This window comes from Echiichthys vipera, assembly GCF_963691815.1.
Source record: "Echiichthys vipera genome assembly, chromosome: 4".
NCBI lineage: Eukaryota > Metazoa > Chordata > Actinopteri > Perciformes > Trachinidae > Echiichthys > Echiichthys vipera.
In genome coordinates this window covers 4,607,128-4,632,820 of record NC_139829.1, presented here as the reverse complement: position 1 = coordinate 4,632,820, position 25,693 = coordinate 4,607,128, and the positions used below count along the sequence as shown (strand labels likewise).

Below are 25,693 nucleotides of genomic sequence, written 5' to 3'. Positions count from 1 at the left end.
ACAGTCTCTCAGGCCACTTTCCATCTCAGGGGACCACCTCCTGATGGTGCGAGTTGTCACCGGCTGTTTTTGGACCAGGGGGGTATACAGTGGCTGTAGGTGAACCAGGTTGCGATCAGACTTTTCCCTGTGGGCGGAGGGGAGTCACTCTGTATGCATCCCTTACATTAGCATACAGGAGATCAATTGTCCTGTTGTTTCTGGTGGGACAGTCTCCAACCTGGTGAAAAACAGCCAAGGTAGAATCAAAAGTTGCATGATTAAAGTCCCCAGAGATGATCATAGATGCCTCAGGGGGCTCTGTCTGCAGCCTTGCAGTGAGTGAGTGGACCTTGTCACAGGCAGTGGCTGCGTCCGCTTGGGGAGGGATTTAAGCACAGACGGTTATCACCTGACTGAATTGCCTCGGCAGATAATATGGCCGTAGGCTAAAAGCTAGCAGCTCAAAGTCCAGGCAACATGAGACTGCAGAGACTTTCCCGGCAGGTCCATGTTAGTATCCGGTACGAGGTGGTTTAGCAATGTCTCAGTAAAGATGAACAAGCTGCTCTCATAGTAGAGCTGCTGGTTGTTCAGCGCAGACAGCTCGTTGATCTTGTTCGGCAGCGAGTTCACATTCCCCATGATTACAGAAGGAATCGATGGCTTGTAGCTCCGGTCCTCCACTCCCTCGCCTTTAGCTTCACCCGGCCTTGCAGCCCCTGGGCCTCCTCCTCAGCTCCGCCAGGACGGGGTTTTGTATCCCAGCACGTCCCTTTGTGCGTATAGAGCCAACAGTTCCTCTCTTGAGTAATTGAGAAAACTGGCTCTTGGTTGCATTTTAAAGTTAGAAATATCCATAGGATACATATAAAACACACAATCTCTTCCAAAGAAGAGTAAAAGGTAGAAAGAAAGAGGTTAAAATAGGGTAAAACAGCTACTGGAGGGTAAAAGAGCTACTGCAGAGGCAGCCTTCGCCTTTAGTGCCAGACGGTCACCTTTTTCACTACTCCAGAGTTTGTTGGTGGGAGAGGGATTGGCTGTTGGATCCGCCACCTAGAGGTCTGTATTGGTCTGTGCTGGTATTGGTCTGTATCGCATTGTATTGCATTGCATTGTACTGTCTACGTCATCTACGCATACGCATGCACAGCGTCGTTTGAATTCACCGGGTTTCCCGCCACCTCGGCTCCGGAAAATATTGTTTTTAACTTAGTTTATTGATTTCGATTTGGATAACAGGTTTGACGTCCTAAACCTGCAGGACTTCCCCCCGCTCTGTGAGCGCTCCAGCTCGTCTCCGGGATCCGTCCACACAGCCGGTCGTGGCTCTGGCCGACCCAGGAGCCGGGGTCCGCTTGCCCAAACCAAGCCCCCCGCTTCGCCCCGGTTAGGAGCAGCCGCGAGGCAGCGCATTCCCCCCGTGCTGGTTGTCGGAACCTCGATGGTCAAGCACAGCCAGATATTCTGCCACCCTGTAGTCCGCTTCAGGGATGTTGAGTGCTCCGCCCTCCAGCTGTGTTCACAACACAGGTCAGCCTCCACGCTGGTGCTGCAAGCCGGCACCAACAACTTAAAGAAACACCAGTCCAAGGTCCTAAAGCAGGACTTTAGGTCCATGGTGGACCGCCTGCTAAACACAGGGAAGTGCGTGATCAGGAAGCCTCCGCAAGCTGCACCTGTGGCTTAAAGTATACTGCCTGGGGAAGAGCATTCCATTTGTTGACAACTTCACAGCTTTTTTTAGAAGACCCAAGCTTTTTTAGACACGACGGCCTGCACCCTAACCAGGAAGGGTCAAGACTTTTATCTTCTAAGGTCATCACAGACACAGGTCCAGAGGCCCAATGTACCACTCACATAGAAACACATCGACAACAAAGAGACAAAATGAACACAAACAGGTACAAAACAAAAGACACTGGGACTACAAAGCCACATAAAACAACCACAAAGTGACCATTGAGAGACAAAAAGGGACAAAATGACTCCTGTGTAGGAAATATGTTGGACCCTTTTGCATGTCTGTGTCCACCCATTGTCTCAAAATCCAACCATGGAATAACCCAGGCTGTAGTGGTGATAATTCAATTTAATGTCTACATTTAAAAAAACAACAGGGTGGGATTTGGTGCCCTTTGATTTGTTGACCAAGATCAAAACTGATAAGCCCTTTTTAAAGGCATAAACAGTTGTGATGACCCACATCATGACAAGTGTATATAAAGCAGCTCTTTTCTCTTGTTCAGCACCTCCACACAGGAAAGCCACAGGTTGAAAGTGAGGAAGAAGAATAAGAGAAGATCATTCTTCAGCAGGTTGGTCAGGACTCTCCTCTCTTTGCTCTCTCCACATCTTCTCTCCTTCTTCACTCACTGCGACTGCTCTGCTCACTTCCACTCCCTTCAGGATCATTAGTGGACTGTCTCTTTCCTTTTACAGCTAAATCCTCATCGCAACCATCAACATGTTGACTGCATCTCTACTCGTGTGGGCCTTGATGGCTCTGGCTACATCAGCTGATGGTGAGAATCAGTGTTTAACTTTTAACATCAGTGCAGACATTGCTACGTGTGTAGATACATGATAAAGGGCTAACAAATATACAGTATGATTATTAACACAGTGAAATCAGCTGTTCTCACCTCCGTCAACAAATCAAGCTCAGACAGCAAACACTTTATAATCAGGTAGATGTCAGCAGAGCCAAAGTCAACAGAGATTCGAGAGGGGGGTCTTGTCATGATGACTTTCAGCCCTCAGACTCCACAACTGCACCTTTATTTGCTCTGAAATGACACAATATTATTACACTGTTCTCTGTCTTTATAGAAGTCGAAGGCACTGCTGTCCCTGAACCCCCTTCTTGTCCCGATGGTTGGAGTCATCTCTATGATCGCTGTTTCATCTACGTTCCAAGACCAATGACTTGGGCTGAGGCTGAGGTAAGCACTAAGCTAAACACTACTTTTATTCTGTCTGTGTTTTCTTGCACAGTAGACAGATCAGCATCTCTCTGGTGTCCCTGTGTTACTCTTGTTATTTATAACACTCTAAAATAACATCTTGGACCTTTCATTTCCAATTGGTTCCAATTCCACGGTGTATTCAGAAGACTGTTGGGGTCAAATTCAAGAATATTTTTTAGATCATCAGGGATTATGTTCAAGTGAAAATGAAAACCTTTCTGCACCAAAAATTAATGTGTAAACCTTCTAATTTCAATGTGGGCACCCGGCATGAAAATGACAAGTTTAAGTATGAAACTAGAAATGATGGTTGCCCTGTGTTGTATTTGTGCAGCACCGGATGGAAGATAGAGCCCTCAGAGTCTACAGTCATGCTAGCAGCTTTGTGTGGCTGTAACTGGGCATGGCAGCTGTGAGCTAAATGCTAACGTTAGCATGCTTATATTGACAGTGCTAAAATGGTATAATGCTTACCATGTTCGTCATCTTAGTTTAGCTTGTTATCATGCTAAGATTTGCTAATTAGCAGTAAACACATAGTCCAGCTGAGGCTGATGTGAATGCCATCAGTTCTGCAGGTGTTTGCTCATAAATCCAAGTATTGGACACATTCAAATGTTGACCTGATGACGGTCAGAGAATCATAAGAGTTGCTGGGATTCATCCTCTTGGAACCATGACCATCTGAACCAAATGTTGTGCCAATCACGGTTGTAGATGTTGAGATATCTCGCAGATCAATTGATCATTTAGAACTTCTGGTGGCGCGGCAGGGGTACACAGAGAGCATGGCTAAAATTCATACGGATGTCCATCTCCCCTGTAGAACAACTGCCAGACCATGAAAGGAAACCTTGCATCGGTGCACAGCGTGATCGCTCATAAATTCATTGTGAATAATGTGACTCTACAGAGTGAAGATGCTCCAAATACATGGCTTGGAGCTTCTGACGCACAGCAGGTAATTTATCATTACAAGAGATCTGATTACTGATAATATGATACTCTTTAACCATCTTTTCTGTTCTGTTCGGTCTTCCAGGATCGCTTTTGGTTCTGGAGTGATGGCACACCTTTTTTCTTTTCATATTGGTGTAAAGGGGAGCCCAACAATGAAGGTGGCAACCAGAGTTGTCTCCAGATGACGAATGATGGTAAATCAAAACACATTATTTAGCCTGATGTCGAAACAAAGTAAAAGAAAAAAAAAGTTAAAACATTTTTAGAAATGGATGGGTATATACTTCTATTCCCCTGACTCCTTACTATGCTTTCAAGTAAATTAAAGATAATGCGACTTGTTGCTGCTCATGGGGGAATTGTTGGGTCTCTGTAAATCATAAATCAGCAACAGAGCTTGGTCTTGACCTGCTCTATATGGAAAGTGTCTTGAGATCACTTTTGTCTTGATTTGGCAGTGAAAATAAAACTGAATTGGATTAAAAATGGAATGTTCTTTCTCAAACTGCAACAGTAATAATCTTAAGGACTCGTGCTGAACCTCTCAAGGATGTCATGGAGGATTTGGTGTGGGTCTACAAAAATGTGCAACATATGTTTTATTTTTATCACAGTAAGAAAATGCTCTCTCTTAGTTGACATTGAAGCTTAGTTTCACTGTTTGTATTAGGCGAGCCAAGTGAGCCTTGGTGCTCTTGGCCCAACTCCATCAAAAGATAACTTCCAGGGAAATTAAACAATGAGTCAGTATTCCTGACTTAAAACAATTGTAGTCAGTATGAAGCTGCACGCTCACAATGAGAAGTTTGAAGAGAAATCTCATCTTAACAGCAGGTTAGTTACAAATCCTCTAGCCGTTTCTCAATCTATGTTTTAGTCTGTACATGTGTTCTCATCTCAACTCAATTCAAACTTTATTTATAGAGCACATTTTAAACGACCAATGGTCGACCAAAGTGCTGTACAGTTCAGTAAACAAAACAATACAATAAGAAAAATACACATAATATGCCAAGGCAAGCGATTCCAGAGCCTGGGGGCAGCAGCCGCTCGGTCCCCTCTGGTTTAAGTGTGGTCCCAGGGACTTCCAGCAGCGATGGATTTTTCGACCTCAGCGCTCTCGCTGGAGTGTGACAGTGTAAGAGTTCAGTTAAGTATAGCAGTGCCAGTCCATTTAGAGCTTTAAAAACAAATAACAAAAGCTTACAATCATTACTGATGCGGACAGTGAGCCAGTGGGGTGAGGCCAAAACTGGTGTAATGTGGTTGCACTTTCTTTGACCAGTAACCGTGCATTCACATCGGGAGCAAAGGAGGCAATTAAATCGCCCAGAACATGAGTATCGCGTCGCTTGCTCACATTTGTCACATTTTTGATCATCGCTTCCAGGGATCTGAATGCTTTAAAAAAAAAACAGAAATGAGCTCTCAGATGAAGTGTGGCTCTTTAAAGAGCCGTTGTGTTGCAGTGAGATCAGGCCGTCAGTGATTTAACCTCGGAAGCTGTACAGGTCTCCTGTATATCAGACCAGGATACACTTCACTCTGCACAGACGGCTTTCTTCTTCTTCATCTGGATTTCTGGCAGACTAGATGCCTAAAGGCACGTTAGTGCCATCCACAGTTCATAGTTATATCCATTATATTAGATCCACAGGAACAGACTGGTTTCTACCAAGGACTGCAACTACAACTGCAACAACAACTTTGGTGAGCCTCTTGATCTATCACGGAGAACTTCGATGACGCTTACCGCAATCTCAATGCTGATTGGAAAAAAACAAAAAACAAATGAAGGACGAAGTTTGGGAGGAGAAAGCATTGGAGGATGACTTGGGGTAGGAAGGATTAAAAGGACAAGGGGGAGTTAGGAAAAGATAGTGGAGAAGAAAAAAAAAACAGCGTCACGCGATGTCAAGTTTCATCTTCAAGCGACACACGCGATGAGGTGACGAGGCGATGGATGCGATGGATGCGATGGATGCGATGGATGCGATTGACGCGATCAACGCTTCATCGCCCCGCTCTTATCGCCCGAATTGCATCGCTGGTGCGTGTCATTGCATCATTTACATTGATTTTGAATGGCAGCTTGATGCTTTCATCGCCTCCATCGCTTTTGGTGTGAATGTCCAGTTAGAAGACGAGCGGCTGCGTTTTGCACTAGCTGCATGGGACAAAGCAACGACTGATCAACACCAATATACAGAGAATTACAGTAATCCAGCCGTGTAGTAATAAAGGCATCGATCACTCTCTTTAAGTCTTTAGGAGGAAGATAGGCTTTAATCCTGGCTAAGAGTCGAAGCCGGAAGAATCTTGTTTTTGACTGCAGAAATAACTTGCATATCAAATTTAAATGCACTATCTAGTGTTATTCCAAGGTTCTTGACATGAGTGCGAGAGTTAGAAGTACGTGGGCCCAGAAAACCAGCAGAAAAATCGCTAACATTTTTCCTAAACATTATAATCTCAGATTTTTTTCATTAGGGTTGAGAAAATGTATGTTCATCCAAGTTTTTACATCTGATAAGCAATCAAGCAATGGCTGCAATGTGTCCTTACTATTGGACTTTAGATGCAATTTGATTGATTAATCCACAAATTGTCAACTATTAAATTGATCGCAAATTATCTTGTATGTCATATCGATTCATCAGTATTTTTTTAAGAAAATAAATGTCAAAATTCTTTTATTCCAGCTCCATAAATGTGAATATTTTTTTGATGTGAGGACATCATCTTGGGCTTTGGGAAAAACTGTTCCACATTTATCAACGTTTTCTGGAACAAAAAAAATATTCGAATAATCGAGAAAATGACGGACAGATTAAACCAGAACGAAAACTAGTTCATGAGTTGCAGCAATAATGTGATGGCTGGTGTGGTCTGTCTCACACTCTCATAGAAATGAATTATGCCTTATTTGTACTGAACAAACAAGGGAACATTAAAGTGGAATTCGACTGTTTGTATTACGCAGCTGTCAGTTGAGCCTTTGGGCCGTATGTGGAATTGAATCAGGGCGTTGTTCGGCATTATTATCAATAGATAAATACCTGAGAAATTAACATCAGAGCTATTTTCCCTGACTTAAAAACTGCCTTTTATTCCTCCATGTCGGCGACAGTCTTGGCCGGAGACATTATGTTTCTTTCTATTTGTCTGTCCATCCAAGTCTTGTGAACGTCAGAAACACCTGGAAGAATTTTATTTAAAACGTGGCACAAACGTCCACTTGGACCCAAAGATGAACTGATTAGATTTTGAAGGTCAAAATTCACTGTGACCCCCCTATTCTTCTTATGACTTATGACACAAATGTCTAATACAATAAAAAAAGGATGACGTGATGTAATTTTCTATCCAAAATGTCAAAGGTCGACTTCACTGGGACATTATAATGTCTCATCATCCTCAACCATTGGCGTCACTTTGGTGTTCTCACACTCAGATAGTATATAAATTAAACAATTATTTTTCAAGTTGATCAAATCGTCCTTGTCTATGGACGTTGCCTGTCAGATTTTGACTCCGCCTCATTTCCTCTTATCAACGGGAGATATGTCCATCTGGCTGACGTCGACCCAATTAGCAACATTAGCACGGCCGCCCAGGAGCTAGGCTGACAGCACACGCTACTAGATAAACAGGAGTGGGAGTAAATGTTGAGATTTTTTACGGAACCGGGAGGGAACGGGAGTAATTTTTTTAATTTTATAACAGGAGCAGGATTTTTTTTTTTATCTCTGGTGGAGAACACTCAGGGAGTCAAGTCCAGACGGGCAGCATTTATGAAATTTGATTTAAACTGATATTCAACACAGCACCATGAAACACCAACCCTCACAACCCAAATCCTCTTGGTGGTCCATATTAGCATCTAGTGTATGTGCCATCATTAGGCTATAGTAGGCTATATTTGCAACTCATGGTACAAGTGCAGCTTTTTAATTAGCATAATAGAGTTAACACAGTGTGTTTCTAAACCATCTGTTTGTACAGTTGATCGAAAAGCACACCATCTTGTCACTTATAGTAACACCACCACACGAATGACCACAGTCCAGGGCAAGATGACGGAGTTAGCATGCTAATCCTGACAACTAGCCTCTGAGGAGAAGTGAGGGTCATCTGTAAATCAAGAGGACAAACCTCTAAAAATTCATAGGCTTTAATCTCCAAAGAAATTCACCCTCCTCAGTGTTACATACAGACTAGAATGTTTTTTTTGTCCCAGGCCTTAAACAGGTTTAATGATGCTGTGAAAACGGCCTGTTTAACATGGAGGTCTATGAGAAACTGCTCTATTATGAAACGTGCCCCTAGTGGACACTCGGAGAACTGAAGTTTTTGACACTTCAGTGTTGGATCAACCAGGAAGTGGCTGTGGTTGGGGCTTGTTCACAACTTCTTTTATTTACCATAGCACTAAGCAAAGCATAGTTGTTGAACTTGTTGTATGAGGCCGTTGTCAGGTGTGCCAGGGCACTCTTGGCCTAACACCATCACAACATTACTTCCACTGACTTAAATAATGAGTCAGAAGTCCTGACTTGAATCGCCTGTTGTCAGTATGCGTCACATAATTTGCTGGTTTTGGGAGTGTATATATAAGAGTTGGTGTTTCTATTGTTCAGTACCTCCACACTGAAACTCTGAAGCTGCACGTCGACACAGAGAAGACGAAGAGTAGATCGTTCTGCAGCAGGTTGACAAACTTTTATCCACCTATTTCTTCTTCCTATAGAAATAATGTTAACATGTTTGTGTCTCTTTGTAAAAGGTTATTTTATCTTCTGTAACATCTGCAACACCTTTACCATGAAGATGCTGACTGTGTGTGCACTTCTTTGTGCAATGATGGCTCTGAATAAAGCTTGTGAGTATTTACTGGCAGAGGTAGGACGTAATTTACGAGAACACTTTGTACAACTTATCTATCTATCTATCTATCTATCTATCTATCTATCTATCTATCTATCTATCTATCTATCTATCTATCTATCTATCTATCTATCTATCTATCTATCTACCTATCTACCTACCTACCTACCTACCTACCTACCTATCTATCTATCTATCTATCTATCTATCTATCTATCTATCTATCTATCTATCTATCTATCTATCTATCTATCTATCTATCTATCTCAGAATCAGAATCAGAAAAACTTTACTAATCCCAGGGGGAAATTGTTTCTACACACAGTTTCACTTCCACCGACTCTAGAGCCAACAACAGTGCCAGAATATGGCAACAACGGTGGCTGGAAACCATACTGTCCTGATGGTTGGACGATGTTTGATATTCGTTGCATCCTCTACGTTCCAGAAAAAATGACTTGGGATCAAGCTGAGGTAATCAGGAGGATTTCCTATTCAGTAGAAGTGGAAGAATAATTCATATCCTATAGTAAAAGTACTGATACCACAGTGAAAATACACCATGTAAAAATCCTGCATTCAAAACATTACTGAAGTCACATATAATAAAGTAGTTGTGAGTAAAAGTATGGTGTAGTAAAATGTCTCCCTGTTATAACTGATGGATGAATCTTCCTGCTGCATAAATGTGTCTGTTTCATTTTCCTGCTGTAAATGCTTTTGTCCTCAAAATTCTACGACTTTTAATCTCAATATACAACTTTTGTTCTCAAAATACTACGACTTTTGTTCTCAAAATACTACGACTTTTGTTCTCAAAATGCTACGACTTTTAGTCTGAAAATGCTACGACTTAAGTCTTAAAATCTCAGTCTTAGTATTACTGGAGTGCTGCATTTGATACAGTGGATCACAACATATTACTAGACTAACAAATTTACATAATAATATCCCTAGGCGACTATAATCAAATGCAAACACTAACTAGATGCATTGAGCCAATCAACAATTTTCTTTTTTCTAAAAAATGAAATTATTGTCTTGCAGCCAAGGACGAATGGTTAAAAGTCAGCACCCAACTTCAAACAGTAATGCTAAAAACTACAAACCAAGCCAGAAACTTAGGTGTAATCATGGACTCAGACGCAAACTTCAACAGCCGCATCCAAACAATTACAAAGTCAGCCTACTATCACCTAAAGAATGTATCAAAGATTAAAGGACTTATGTCACAGCAGGACTTAGACACTTATGAGATTTGTTCCCAAAATAATGTGACTTCTGGTCTCGAAATGTTTCAAAATACTTTGACTTTTAATCTCAAACTACGACTTTTAATCTGAAAATCCGACTTTTGGTCTTTAAATACTATGACTTTTAGAAACAAAATACTACGACTTTGAGCCACAAAAATGGTCTTCTTTCAGTGTCCTATAACTAAGGGTGTTTTTTCTCCACTGTAGCTAAAGTGCTCGTCCGAGGGGGGAAACCTTGCATCCGTATGGAACACTGAGCAGGCCAATGAAATTCGTAAGGTGATGCAGAGTGGCGGTCATCAGGCTGAAAAGATATGGGTTGGAGGCCATTATAAACCAGAGGTATTAATCATTACACAAGTTCTGATTATTTTATTTTAAACAATATTCTAAAAATTGCTATTTATTCAGACAAACCGTCTGTTCTATTCTGTCTCACAGGATTCTACTTGGCATTGGGCTGATGAGTGGCTCACTTATGTATCTTCCCAGTTCCATGACTGGTGTCCTGGAGAACACAAGCACCACTGTCTACAAATGACCTTTGGAGGTAGATCAATCAGCCGTGAACTGAAGTGGGCATGAATGTCTGAAAATGAATCCCACTCCAGCCCTGGCTCCAAGTCAAGTCAAACTTTATTATCCCACCAGGGGACATTTGCATCCAAAACGCATTCAGCATATAAAACAAAACCCTTAATAAAATAATGCAGCAATCTAGACAGATCATAAAGACAGAGACAGAGGAAGAAAAGTGGCAAAAAAGAGATTTTTTTAATTCTTTAAAGTACATTTTAGTTATTGCATGTTGATATTGGCACAGTTAACGTGTTATGACAGCGTTGCTGTCTCGTCATGGTCTCTTTTAAAAAAGAACACATAAAGAACATAATTTTTGTTAACAAAACCAACGCTGTTGAACATTAAATTAAATAAATGTCTTCAAGTAGAAAATAAACCTGAAAATGAGCATGATGTGGGACATTTAAGGTCTTGGCTTGTGTTGCCACTGACTCTGGTGTTTTCATACAGAAAAGCTGTCACATTGGCGTCCAGGCAAAGGCGTCAATTTGCCGTCCTGTCTGTGTGAAACTAAGGCGTAATATTCCACTTTTCTCAAAAGTCGACTTTCTGGGATAGGCACAGACATATGTATTCATTTATAACCTTTATTTAAACTCTAGGAAAAAGTTGAGGAGCAATATAGCCGAGACTAAAAAACAAAAAAATTGAAAAATACATAAGCAAATCCGAGTATCAGAAAAGCAAAGTGACACAGACTAATGAAAACAGAGACGCCTAGTTAAAAACAGGAGCAGTAGGAAGTAACATAAGATGCAGTTAGGGATTTCAATTGTCCTGCTGATAAAAGTGTGGTAAGTTACAGGTGGTTTTGCAGAGTGTTGCAGGTCGAAGGTGCATAGTAAGAAAATTTGGTGTTGACAGAGTGAACCTGCATTGTGAGCCAGTCCTTTGTGTGTATGGTGGAGACTTGCATTAAAAGAACCTAAAGAGTAAATACAGGATGGTAAGAGACAAGTGAGGGCTTTAAAAGAGTTGTAGCTGATGCATGCATGTATAAAATGTCTCCATAATCTAAAACTGACATAAATGTGTGACGTGATGTTAAGCACAACATGTGACGTACAACATACTTGTCGGAAGAAGACGCCGTCCCCATGACCTGAAAAATGTATGACTTTCTCTACCATCTATCAGCTGTTCGTACATCATCGACACCTCCGCCCAATGTGCCAGCGACCTTCAAAACTCTATTTACATGGAAATCGAGCCACCAATATGTGTAGGGTCCGAGCAGGCACAAATAGGGGGTTAATTCAGGTCGGTGATATGCTGCGATCTGTTTTAATACTCGTACCAGGCCAGCAAATAGGCAGCCAAATTGACGGCTTGCTAGCCAGTGTAAAAAGACCTCCTGACCCTGGTGTTTTTGGTACTTACAGAATCTGCTGAGAACAGTTCAGGATGCTTGGATGACATGAAGTGTGAGGCTGAGCTCCCATCGGTCTGCAGCTACATCATCATGTGATTCCCGACAGAGAGGCCCGATCCATCAGTGACCAAAGACAACAAAGCCACACTGGTCCATGTGTCTCAGTGCCCTCAGTCTCATATACCTTTGAGCTCTTTATTTCTGTACTGTCTATTTCAAGTTCAGCAACAAAACTACAAAAACAAAACAAGTGACGAGTAAACAAAGCTGACCGTCTCAATGACCCTGTTAACATTTGATTTTTAAAATGCATTTTGGTGATGTGAACACAAGTGGGCAGAGAGCATCAATGTTCTCCTCGGTGTCTATCACACGTCCAGTTGACCACTTGTGTTCAGATTTAGTTACTGCCTACGTCACTTCCTCTAGAAGACACATTTTAAAACCAAGTATAAGAGTCTAGGATCTTTCCGCCTTTCATGAGAGCAGACCGAATGCTTTAAGCACAACTTTATTCTGCAGAGTGAACTATTCTTTCTTGTCTTATGAACATTAAAAAGCTTAAGCATTGAAAATCTCTGAGTCTCTCAGAATTCTTTTGTTTATATGGATATACTCTAGCTATAATACTGGATTATAGAGCTGTGCAATTTAGCGATAGAAAGACATCTATCGTTTCATATCGTTTCATAGTTCCATCGTTTCTACCGTGGTGTCATTTTTTTTTGACTCTACAGGCTGAGGAGTGTGTGAAGATGAAAGGAGCCACTCGTTATTAGCGCGCCCATAGACTGTTTCTCTCTTCATTATATCACCAGAGGACAACTGTAACACACTCACAGACACAGATATTTTTGTGCTTTAGATATTCGGTAATAACCAACAGTGAATATGTGCTCATGCTTATAACATGATGTCATCAACACAACTACTAGCGCTCATCCTGACAAAAATCCTCTCAGGTAAAGGGAATAAACATTCATGTCTCTAAACATTCAAAATCGCCACATCCTTCAACAATATTATGCCCATTTGTTACCACATTTTGTCTTTTCATGGATGAATTACACCTATATATTATAAAGGCTCAGTCTGACAGGAAACTACACTTCTAAAAACACCAGATAATAACAAAACAAATTTCTGTTATAACAACAACTACTTTTAAAAATACTCCGTATCATAAATCATAAATCACTCAGTTTCAGCAGCACTGGACTCAAGTTCACCCTGATGAACATTAAGCAAAAAATAAATATTATTTTTTATAGAAAATGATATATCGTGATATGAGATTTTATTCATATCGCCCAGCCCTACTGGACCATATATATATATATATACACTATAGACAACACTGACAGATGATTTCAGTTGGTTATACTGTTACTTAATCTGTATATGTATGTGCACATTGTAAAACTCCTCCCTGTACTGGTATTTATGTTGTTGTAATAGAATATTGTTCACAATAAAGTTTGTTAAAAAACACAAAACTAGTAGTTAATGAGGACATCAGGCTCACTTAGCCTGCTCCTCTGCTAAAGCTGAAGCCTTACTAACGTCTTCTTAGATGATGCACACTAATGTGAATATTATCTGTAATAAAAAGGCATAAAGTTAGTTTAGCCTGTGCCGGCCTCGATTAAAGAGAGATGTGATGGTGATCCATATTCTCCTGCTCCTCTGACATTGGCACTGATTCTCCAGATCTCAAATTAATGTCTCGTTATCATGAGAAAACAGAGGAAAGTGATCTTGTTATCACAGGATGTATTTTTAGTAATGTAAATGTAGTTTTCACTCCAGGATCATGCAAACATTTATTTATTTTAATGTGAAATGTAGAAACACCCACATTTGAATCATTTTAAGACAGATTGTGCAGACTAGACATTTATTTAGACAGACATTTTATCACGTATATTTTTACCCAATATTGTAAATATTGTGTTTTTTGTGCAGACACTGAACATGCACTGTTCAAATTTAAGCAAGCTTTATTAATGATATATGGAGCAGTAATGCAGGATGATAACATGGCATGAGATATACATATATAATAATAATAATAATAATAATAATAATAATAATAATAATAATAATAATAATAATAATATATACAGCTCTGCAGGTGGTTACACTGTGTATGTGCTCTGTATACACACTCTATACAGCGTTCACCAACAGAGGCACACATTGGTTTGTCTTATTTCTTGCAGGATTTCCAGCAGCCGTCGTGTTGTCTCCCTCTGCTGAATCTTTATGGTTAATGTCAGTCAAATGGTTCAAAGTGAAAAGCACCTTTAGCAGAAACAAAGGGACAAAGTGAAGTGAAATAAATGATTCTTTCAACCTGTCTGACACATGTCTGACGTGTTATGGAAAACCTTATGATGATTTTGCCTGTGGGTTCTCCCCTTAATCTGGTCAAAGTTGAAGAGTTTTCCAGCTCATGTTGCAGAATTCATCTCAGTGCCTGCAACAAACAAAACAACAATGAAAACCAATCACTGACAGAAAGTGTTGATCATTAAAGATGGAGAGATAATGTGGAAAATCATATTAAAAGGAAGCACAAGGGTTCAGAAGATGGAGATGAATATTTGCAAATGTTTTTTTTAATTTATAATAACTACACAGTAAGTCGTTGTGCAGACAGTAACATTTGTTTCTGCAGCTTCTGCAAAGAGACTCAAAGTTCAGCTTCAAAAGCAGGTGAAGTGAATCTGTGAATTTGATCCGTTCTTGAGGAATTATCATTTCATTCTCTGAACAGATTTCATCAGATGTGAAATGTGAAAACTTGGGATGTTAGAGATTCTTCTTCACGTGCATGAATTTGACAAATCATATCCACAAATCCGAATAACAGGCATGTTAAAAATATGACTGTAAAATGTAAAGAAACCACTGATAAAACAATAAGTCTTTGTAAGATAAAGCTGTCAATCATCGACCCTCTCTGAAACCTGCAATAAAGCTCAAACAGAAAGATTCTCTTACGATGTCATGGTGCATCCAGACATGTGAGCAGCGGTGCCGGTGTACTGGACATCACAACGGACAACGTTGTTGTTGTAGTTGGACTCTGGAACCTGCTGCCGAGGGTTTACTGTCACCTGCAGGATAACACAACGTGATGCATAAAACAGATAATTAAAGGATTAGTTTAATGTTGTTATACTTTTCTTGCTTCAAACACATCACAGAGTGTTTTTATAGTGAGTACTAGGGCTGTAATGTTTGCGTTCATATTTGTGCTGAACCGCCACAATACGTGTACGTTGCAGAGTGATGTGTGTAATGTGGAACTAAAGTTCACAAACACAAGTTCAATCAAGAGTTGAAGTCGTACGACATTAGCAACATGAGCTAAGGTGAAAACACATCCAACTTCCTAATATTCACCTGGACGAAGAAAAAAAAAATCAACACACTGATCAGAGATGCTTTTAGGTCATTTCCACCTGACCATGATTCATATGTGGAACCACTGACCTGGCCTGAACCAGCTCAGTTGAACTTTTGTCTTTCCTGTTTCTGTGAGTGTTATGTCTCACTCTTCACTCATCTTGAACCTCTTATCCAGGGTCGGGTTGCGGGGGCAGCAGCTCCAGCAGGGGACCCCAAACTTCCCTTTCCCGGGCCACATTAACCAGCTCTAACTGGGGATATATAATAATATAATCATATATAATATAATCTCTCCACCTGGTCCTGGGTCTTCCCCGAGGCCTCCTCCCCGCTGGACGTGCCTGGAACACCTCCCTAGGGAAGCGCCCAGGGTTCATCCTTACCAGATGACTCCAGCCCCCCTCCAGAGAAAACCCATTGCGGCCGCTTGTACCCGCGACCTCGTTCTTTGGGTCCTGACCCAGCTTTCATGACCATAGGTGAGGGTAGGAACCAAGGTTGATCGGTAGGTCGAGAGCTTTGCCCCCTGCTGAGCTCTCTTTTCGTCACAACGTTGCAGTAGAGAGACTGCAATACCGCCCCCACTGCTCCGATTCTCCGGCCAAACTCACGCTCCATCGTCCCCTCACTCGTGAACATGAATCCCGAGGTACTTGAACTCCTTCACTTGGGGTAAGGACTCATTCCCTACCCGGAGTAGGCAATCCACCTGCTGAGAGCCATGGCCTCAGATTTAGAGGTGCTGATCCTCATCCCAGCCGTTTCACACTCCATCAGGACCACATCAACGGCAAACCCCTCCCACTACAACTACACCTTGATATCCTGTCCATGAAAATCACAAACAGGATTGGTGACAAAGCGCACCCCTGGCAGAGGCAAACCCCCACCGGAAACGACTCTGACTTACTGCAGAGGATCCGGACACAGCTCTTACATTGAGTGTCCAGAGATTAGATGTAATTTATGTGTCTGGACATATCATGTGAGATTTCTGATCATGTATGAAAAAGTCTTATAAATACATCCTTTATCAGCTGCGTCTTGGTCAGTTTGTTTGCACACGGATCTGATTAATACTCCTGTGTGACTATATTTGCATTCAAAACCTTTTATACAATAATCCTTGAATACAGATCTTTGTCTATAGTTTATTTCACCTCACCAGTTAAATTTCCACCACACTTTTCAGTTTTATAGCCTGTTGTGACTTGATGTCTTTTGTCTGTCTTTGACACTTTAACTACTGACTGTTTCAAAAAAATTAAAAGAATCTGGGGCCATATTCACAAAACATCTTAATTCTTAAGAGTAGGTCCTAACTTGCTGATTTAGGAGTAACTCTTAAAATAAGGGGTGTTTTGTTTAATTGTAGGACTCCTAATTTTTTAAAATAGCATTTTAGCGCTAAAGTAGCTCCGAAATCTTTTAAAACATAGGAGTCATCTGGAGTACTTCTAAGTCACTGAGGTCACTGAAATCACTGAGTAAATGAGGAAGGAGCTAACATGGCTGCTGCAGTCATAATTTTGGAGAGATTCAATGATAGTGAGCTTTTAAAAAGGTATGGCCTTAATGGAGATGGCATTTATTTTTTCCCTGCTGTACCAATCTGACATCACCAGAAACTGACCTACAACCAATCAGAGCCATTAAATGTGACCTACAATCACAGGAAGGACACGGCAACTAAACAAAAACAAAAATGTATTTCTGAAAACATTTTCTAGAAATAGTCAACACAGTAACAGAATATTGAGACATCTATGATCAGTATGTCTAGTTCGACTGAGCGTGAACCTGCAGACTGGAGAGTGATGCTTTGAGTAATCATCTTAAACCCGCCCTACATGAGATGAAGGGCTGGGATCGGTCCGTACAGGGTCAGGACGACTGGAGTATGAGAGGAACCAGACGCATCTTCCAGAACAAATGAAAAATGAGTTTGGCAGATTCGTCTGGTTCCCAGGGTAACAATCATTCACCAAACCGTGACTACAGTGAGTAATAACGAAAGTGTAGAAAAACCTGTCTGGAGGTGAAACTGCCGTCGGCGGACTGACTGACCTTGAGGATGTATCTTCCAGGAGAGACGTCAGTGATGTCGATCCACTGACAGTCGATGTCAGCGTTGTAGGTGTCATAACAACCTGGGCTCAAACCCTGCACACACACACACACGCACACACGCACACACACACACACACACACACACACGCACACACACACACACACACACACACACACACACACACACACACACACACACACACACACATATCACAGAGATCTATATGTTTTTTTATACCGTATGTCGTGGATCATTTCTGTTTTTGTGCGTGTTTATACCTGAGTGTGTGAGGTGCAGGCGAAGCGGCGGTAGTATCCCGGGTCACAGGAAGTGTCCTCCAGACAGAAGCTGGCCTTGTGACCCTCAGCTACCTGCCTCTCCGTGTCCACTTCCAGCAGCTCGTACAGGCTGAACTCGTCCATGCTGTGGAAGTGACTGAACAACAGCGACATAAGGAAGTTAATAAACCTGTTCATTCAACAAACACACTTGTATAAAATTGCTACCTACTTATGGCAGCTGTGCCACTCCCAGGAATATCGAGGTTTACTGGGCAGGAAATCAGCTGTTCCCTGGTTCTTTACCCTCTGAGGAAACCTCAACAAAACTCTGGTGTCATAATCATGGGATGAACGGGAGGAGCTGGGGGACGAGATGAGAGGACGGGTTTAATTTAATTAATTATTTTTTTCTAATCACCACCAAGTTGTTTTGTTGACTAAACTTAATCGTTACCTTTTGACGTCTAAACTTAACTGTCTTTTTTTGCCATCTAAACTTAACCGTCACCTTTTGTCGTCTTAACTTAACCGTCACCTTTTATCGTCTAACCTTAACAGTCACCCTTTGTCGCCTAAACTTAACCATCCCCTTTGTTGTCTAAGCTTAACTGTCTCCTTTTGTCGCCTAAACTTAACCATCACCTTTCGTTGCCTAAACTTAACCATCACCTATGTTGTCTAAACTTAACCGTCTCCTTTTGTCGCCTAAACGTAACCTTCATCTTTTTTCGTCTAAACTTAACCGTCTCCCTTTGTCGCCTAAACGTAACCTTCATCTTTTTTCGCCTAAATTTAACCGTCTCCCTTTGTCGCCTAAACTTAACTGTCTTTTTTTGTCGCCTAAACTTAACCATCTCCTTTGTCGTCTAAAGTTAACTGTTGCCTTCTGTCGTCTAAACCTAACTGTCTCCTTCTGTCACTAAGCTTAACCGTTGCTTTTTTTGTCGTCTAAACCTAACCGTCTCCTTTTTTCGCCTAAACTTAGCTGTCACCTTTGGTCATCTAAACTTAAGCTGTTGATGAGAATACATTGCCTCATTAAAAAGGGATAAACTGTATCGCTGTCAGATCATCACTTAAGGGGTTAGTGTTAGTGTTGCTGTTAGTGTCGGTGGTGCTGTTGGTGTTGATGTAGGGCGTGGTGTTAGTGTTGCTGTTAGTGTTGTTGGTGTTAGTGTTGGTCTTAGTGGTGCTGTTGGTGTTGGCATGGTGTTAGTGTTGTTGGTGTTAGTGTTGTGTTAGTGGTGCTGTTGGTGTTGCTGTTGGCGTTGGTGTTAGTGCTGCTGTTACTGTTGTTGGTGTGTTGGTATTGGTGTTGGTGTTGGTATTGGTGTTGGTGTTGGTATTGGTGTTTGGGTTGGTATTGGTGTTGGTGTTGGTATTGGTGTTTGGGTTGGTATTGGTGTTGGGGTTGGTATTGGTGTTTGGGTTGGTATTGGTGTTGGGGTTGGTATTGGTGTTTGGGTTGGTATTGGTGTTGTCATTGGTGTTCTGGTTGGTGTTGGTGTTGGTAATTGTGTTGGGGTTGGTATTTGTGTTGGTGTTGGTCTTAGTGTTGGTGTTGGTATTGGTGTTGCTGTTGGTGTTGATGTTTTGCTCTTACGAGGCGAGGCAGTTCTCCTCAGCAGCACAGCGAAGGTTGTACATGGGCATTCTCTGGACGTAGGAGGCAATCTGGATGTAGTATGGATCAGGAACCAGATCAGGGAGACCTAAGGCCAGATACACAAGACATATCCAGATAACATTAAGGAAATAAAAAGCTGGATGACCTGCAATTTTCTGATGTTAAACTCAGATCAAACTCAAGTTATTGTACTTGGCCCCGAAGGCCTCTGAAACTCAATAGCTAAAGATATTGTTACTCTGGATGATGTTGTGTTGTCCTCCAGCACCACAGTAAGGAATCTGGGTGTTATTTTTGATCAGGATATGTCCTTCGATTCTCACATAAAACTAACAACAAGGACTGCATATTTTCACCTGCGTAAGATTGCGTAATTAGGAACATTGTGTCTCAGAAAGATGCAGAGAAACTTGTTCATGCATTTGTTACTTCTAGGCTGGACTACTGCAACTCCTTATTATCACGCTGCTCCAATAAGTCTGTTAAGGGTCTCCAGTTGGTCCAAAATGCTGCAGCTCGTGTACTAACTAAAACAAATAGAAGAGAACATATTTCTCCTGTATTAGCTTCTCTGCACTGGCTACCTGTAAAATCTAGAATAGAATTTAAAATCCTTCTTCTTACCTATAAAGCTCTTATTGGTCAGGCTCTGTCGTATCTTAAAGAGCTCATAGTACTGTATCACCTGACTAGATCGCTGCGCTCCGAGAATGCAGGGCTACTTGTCATTCCTAGAGTCTCCAAAAGTAGAAAGGGAGGCAAAGCCTTCAGCTACCAAGATCCTCTCCTGTGGAACTGACTCCCAAGTGTTATTCAGGAGGCAGACACTGTCCGCTTCCTGCTGCTATTATAACTATTAGTCATATATACTATCACTAGTCTCATAAACTATAACATTTGTAGCAATAAAAACACCATCAGTGGTATGTCTCGCTGTATCACAGCTGCTATTGCCGCTACTCATCATTGATCATATTTACCACCATAATTATCATTTTCATAATCTATAACCTTAGCTGTGCTTGTTTCTACATTTCTGCTGCATTAACTGTCATAACATATAAGTCATATTCACATTTATATAGATATTATTATAGTTTCTGTTACTCTTTGGTTGTTTGCATCTCTGGAAGTGTCTCTGTCTTTGTGTCTGTCTTTGTCTCTCTCTGTCTATCTGTCTGTCTTTTCTCTCTTTCTCTCTCTTTTTCTTCCTCCCCAACCGGTGCAGACAGATGGCCGTCCTCCACAGAGCTGGGTCTGTCTGATGTTCCTGCCTGTTATAGGGAAGGTTTTCGTTGCCACCGTACTCTACGGGGGAATAGTTGGGTCTATGTAAATCATAAATAAGTCATAGAGTGTGGTCTTTACCTACTCTGTAAAGTGTCCTGATATAACTTTTGTTATGATTTGGCACTATAAATAAAATTAAATTTAATTGAATTGAATTGAATTGAATTACAGTAACCACAAAGAGCTCTCTGGTCTCCGACTGGTGTTAGTGTTGTTCATTGCAAAACAATGACGGTCCAAAGCGTGCCGTTCTCATAACATAAAATAAAAAATAAAAACCTGAAGACCTAATTAAAAATAAAGCTGTACAAATACTCTTTCATCGCATCTACACTGTGTTTATACGAATGAAACTGTTGCATTGATGCTGAAAAACATATTCACACTCATATATGATCGATTTAGAGGAGAATAAAGAGACACATTTAAAAAACTTTAAATTCTGAACAGATGGTCCTGAAATAAACTTTTATGTCAAAGAAAAGCAGCTAATTCAGTTACATATGAATTAAAATATAAAGTAACTTTGGATTGAACAAAACTGCACGGATCATCAAATGAGCGCAAAGTAATCTTAGTCAATTTATCGATTAGTTTTGAACTAATTAAATGACAACTACTTTGATGATTGATTCATCTGTTTGAGTCAGAGACTTCCTGGTTGATCCAATGAGAAAGTGCCAAAAACTGCAGTTCTCTGACTGGCCCTGACTTCTCCTCGGAGGTAAACGTCAGCCAGATGGACGTATGTCTGACAAGATGGCGACTCCCATAGGTGAGGACGATTAGATCAGGTTGAGAGCACGGACCTTGACGCGTATGCTGCGCAAATTTTTTATACAGTCTATTGTTTGAGTCCCTTTTAAGAGAATAAAGTCCAAATTCCGTTTGTTAGATGTGAATATTTCCTGGTTTCTTTCCTCTGTGACAGTAAACTGAATTTATATTTCATGTTAGCGGTGAGCAACAGGAATTCATGATTCTGCATTAAATCATCATGATTCAAAGCATTACTTTTAAATCATTTCTTAAAACTTTATTTGACACTTGCCTTCATTTGATGCCGTCTTTTTTATCTTTCTCAAATATATATGGCACTTTTTTAACTGTATGCATTTTGATTTGTATACGTCAAAGCACTTTGTAAACTGCTGTTTTTAAAGGTGCTATACAAAGAAAGCTATTATTTCTTATTGCTTAATTAAGTATATGATTTGTTCCCTTATTAAGTTCTAACAGAGTTTCTCGAGGAGTGAGCCAATCATCAGATGAAATTCATCCTGAACTGAGTGACAAACTGCACTGGAAAAATTAAACTGCAAAAACTGAGGGATGAAGCCATTTCATAAGAATAATTACCCTCTAAAAACAAACCTTTAGACACTTTCATGACCCTTTGACACTTTAACGGAGAATAACCTCTGACTGAACACCTGTGTTGAACTCAAGAGAAACCTTTTGCATTTAAGGGTAAAAACATTATTTAGTATTCATCACGTCTTCTGTCAGAATAGTGCAAAGAAAACATTTATTTGTCTTTACTTTGTCTCTTTGTATGGATATTTCTGCTAAATTCATGATAACATCAGATAATGCCTCATTTACATATTTGAACATAACATTTCAGAGAACTTGTCTTTATTCTGTTGAGAGCAGTCTGCCTGTTCACGTGGAGAGCAAAGTTAGTTTACCGTGCTGGTGGTAGCTGGTTCCGTACCCGTGCCGGTGCTGAGTCCTGGGTCTGGGTCTGTAGTACGAGTTGTAGTAGTTATAATAGGGGTTATAGTTAGAAGCCTTGTATGGGTTGTACGGGTCGTCTCCGACCATCATGTCCTCCCGTCTGACCGGGGCAGAGTCTCCGTCGCTGCCGGACTGCGGCTGCTGTGGACGCATCATGGTGCGTAATTGCGCGGCGCCGCTGGTGACGGGGACCCGTAGGGAGCCCCGGGACGCGGCGGGGACCGTGTCATTACCGCTGCTGAGGACGACCACAGGGTTTCCGCGGCGGGGCGACCCGGTTCGCCTCCTGCCGGCCGGCCGGTACTGAGAGCCGCGGCTCAGGATGCTGAAAACCTGCCCGTTATGTTGCCATGTCAACCCGGGCCGGAGCACACTGGCGTCACCTGCAGCCTCCTGAGCGCGAGCCCCCTGCAGAAAAGTACAGAGGGAACAGAAATGTGCAAAAGACAGCAGCAAGGAGTCAGGGGAGAGCTCCTTCATTCTTACTAATAAATGAATAAATGAAGAAAGACACGGTTCTCCTCTTCCCTCCACAAACTGCTGCTCCGAAGAGTTCAGCTCAAGTGATGAAGGGGTGCAGCCTCTGCAAGAGAGAGAGAGAGAGAGAGAGAGAGAGAGAGAGAGAGAGAGAGAGAGAGAGAGAGAGAGAGAGAGAGAGAGAGAGAGAGAGAGAGAGAGAGGAGGGAGAGACGGGGCAGATTTATACTAAATTCACCAAAAGTTAGCATTAGATAATGGTTTCAGAAAATTAAAAGAAATATTGTCTTAATGCCAGTAATGATTTAACATTTGTAACATCTTCCCTAAAAGCTTCATTCTCTCTTTTTTCCAGCAGGAGGAGACTCCACTTAAAGCTGCATTCTCTCTAATGTACAGCAGGGGGAGACTCCACTTAAAGCTGCATTCTCTCAAATGTCCAGCAGGTGGAGACTCCACTTAAAGCTGCATTGTCTCTAATGTCCAGCAGGGGGAGACTCCACTTAAAGCTGCATTCTCTCTGATGTCCAGCAGGGAGAGACTCCACTTGAAGCTGCATTCTCTCTAATGTCCAGTAGGGGGAGACTCCACTTACAGCTGCATTCTCTCTAATGTCCAACAGGGGGAGACTCCACTTAAAACCAACCTGATTTTGTAGAAGTCAATGAGAAATGAAGCTAAACTTCTCACTTGATTTATTTCCTCAGTAAACATTTTCCTAATGAGTTCATATCTAAATTTTAGTTTCAAGTCTTCTTTAACACAACATGATGCTCCTTTAGTAAATTATGGTTCCATTTAGAGTCAAAGAGATCAGAAAGCAGGTGGATGCTTTAGGGCGGGGCTACACAGCAACCTGTCAATCAGGATAGAGGTTTAGTAATGTGTCTCCACGGCAACTGTGGACATTAAAATAGAACATGTGAACGTATTTTTGAGTGTTGTCTATAGTAAAGTCTCAGGACTTTGACCCTTTCTCTGTGTGTTTTCACTTCAGCACACTTCACTGGAACATCGCGTTGGACAATAACACAGAGGCATAAAACAGAATCCTTTGGTTATAAAAAAGGTGTTTTAAAATATGTTTACTTATGTAGTGACTGCTCCGAGATTTGAAGACCAAATCATAAGATACGAGCGACGTCTTCACTTTAGAGCAAGGGGAAAGCAGGACGGACTCTCTTTGAGTCTCAATGGAGCAGTGGTTTTACACATTGTCCTTCGAACTGAGCTGCAAATGACTTTTTTTTCTTTTGCTGAGGCTTTTATTTTGTATTTTTCAGGCCTCAATTACAGTTTCCACTTCGACCAAACCCCAAACAGTTTTGTTCAAGCTGCCCTTGGCACCTTTGCACAAAGAGATGATGTTTTCACAGCGTCCTTAAATGACATAGAGAGATTTCAAAGGGCAGTATGATAAAGTAACTTTAACTGAAAATAATCAAACTAAACAATGACTGATTATGTATGACGGGTTAAGTATCTTCAGGCTACGTCTGAAGATACTTAACGAGGCTACGCCAATTTTTTATACAGTCTATTCTTCAAACGGACTTGGTTAGGATTAGAAAAAGGTTTGGTTTGTACTCCTGAGACGTGAACAAATCACCACAAATGGCTGCGCATTGCTTTTTGTAGTTATATGTTACAAGGAGTGAATAAGAACCGGGTCAGTTTGATTGTCTGAAAAGTATAGAAAGTCGGGAATCGAGCTGCTGTAGGCTCCATTTACTTGTTCAGAGGCACAGTCAGCTGGTACAGTACAATCCAGTCAAGATGCTTTTTGTTTGCTTTTATTGGAGTGTAACCCCCCTTCCCCACTGAGCACTCAGGATGCTTTAAAACCAACAGAGAAGTTTCCTCCTCTCAGAGCACTGTAAAACAACCTGCCACCCACATGCTGCACATCACACACACAAAAACACACAATCAGTTAGAGTAACTCATGTCGTGTCAGATGATGTCTGTCAGGTATCTTCATCAGTGGACATTAGCAGCATGGAGGACAACCCATTCTTTGACTAATAAAAGGAGGATGTATTGCAGATCCTGGAGGGTGTCGCAGGGAACAAGCCCCCTCAGTATTAAGAGCATGTGCCTCCCCACTACAAAAACAGAAAAGTAGTAGAGGACTTTTATTTTGAAAAACCACTAGAGCGCGACTCATGACACTACAAATGCCTCCAGTAATGTCGATAAAGTATGCAAACTGAAGAGCAACAATAGATGAAATGACCACATCAAAAGTTCTAAGACAGACTCGATTTAAAGTGAGAATCAAAAATGAAAAGGCTGAATTCTAATCTGTCAGCTACAACAGAGTATTAGGGCCTCTTCAAAACTACTTGCTCAGGTTTAGACATCAACTTCTTAGTTAAGGTTAGACTCCAAAACTACTTGATTACATTTAGACACCAAAACTACAGTACATGGTTAAGGATAGACCCCAAAACAACTTGGTTATGTTTAGATGCCAAAGCTACTTGGTTGTAACCTGACTCTCGCCAGATGACTTTTGTTCCATCTTGATTCGCTCCATAGGAAAGTGATTCCAGGGTCCACGAAAAATGGTCAGGCCAATCACGACCACTGGGCAGGGTTTTATAGATGTGACATAGCAAAGAAACGACTGTGACAGCTTGCATCTAGGAAGCAGACACCAACATTGTTGTTTCATCCTTTTTATCCATTCTAGAGAATCTTTCTTTTTTAAAAAAAACACCAGAGAACGGCTCTGAAGGCGTTTGTTGGTGGAAACAATGCCGGCTGTTCTGTTTGGCTT

At 41.3% G+C, this 25,693-nt stretch overlaps 2 protein-coding genes across 2 annotated transcripts; one reads left to right on the top strand and one right to left on the bottom strand.

Annotated features, from left to right (window-relative positions):
* Positions 1-8,471: 8,471 nt before the first annotated feature.
* On the top strand, positions 8,472-12,577 carry LOC310946048 (type-2 ice-structuring protein-like). The gene is made up of 6 exons (XM_083912333.1): positions 8,472-8,622; positions 8,698-8,793; positions 9,124-9,272; positions 10,262-10,396; positions 10,496-10,604; positions 12,019-12,577. The coding sequence occupies exons 2-6, from the start codon at positions 8,736-8,738 to the stop codon at positions 12,102-12,104; spliced, it is 537 nt and encodes a 178-aa protein (XP_083768459.1). The 5' UTR covers positions 8,472-8,622; positions 8,698-8,735; the 3' UTR covers positions 12,105-12,577.
* Positions 12,578-13,978: 1,401 nt separating this feature from the next.
* lox (lysyl oxidase) lies at positions 13,979-22,957 on the bottom strand. The gene is made up of 7 exons (XM_083913207.1): positions 22,386-22,957; positions 19,381-19,489; positions 18,007-18,138; positions 17,775-17,931; positions 17,493-17,588; positions 15,015-15,130; positions 13,979-14,487 (listed from the first exon to the last, which is right to left on the bottom strand). Exons 1-7 carry the CDS (start codon positions 22,912-22,914, stop codon positions 14,481-14,483), a joined length of 1,146 nt encoding a protein of 381 aa, XP_083769333.1. The 5' UTR covers positions 22,915-22,957; the 3' UTR covers positions 13,979-14,480.
* Positions 22,958-25,693: the final 2,736 nt, after the last annotated feature.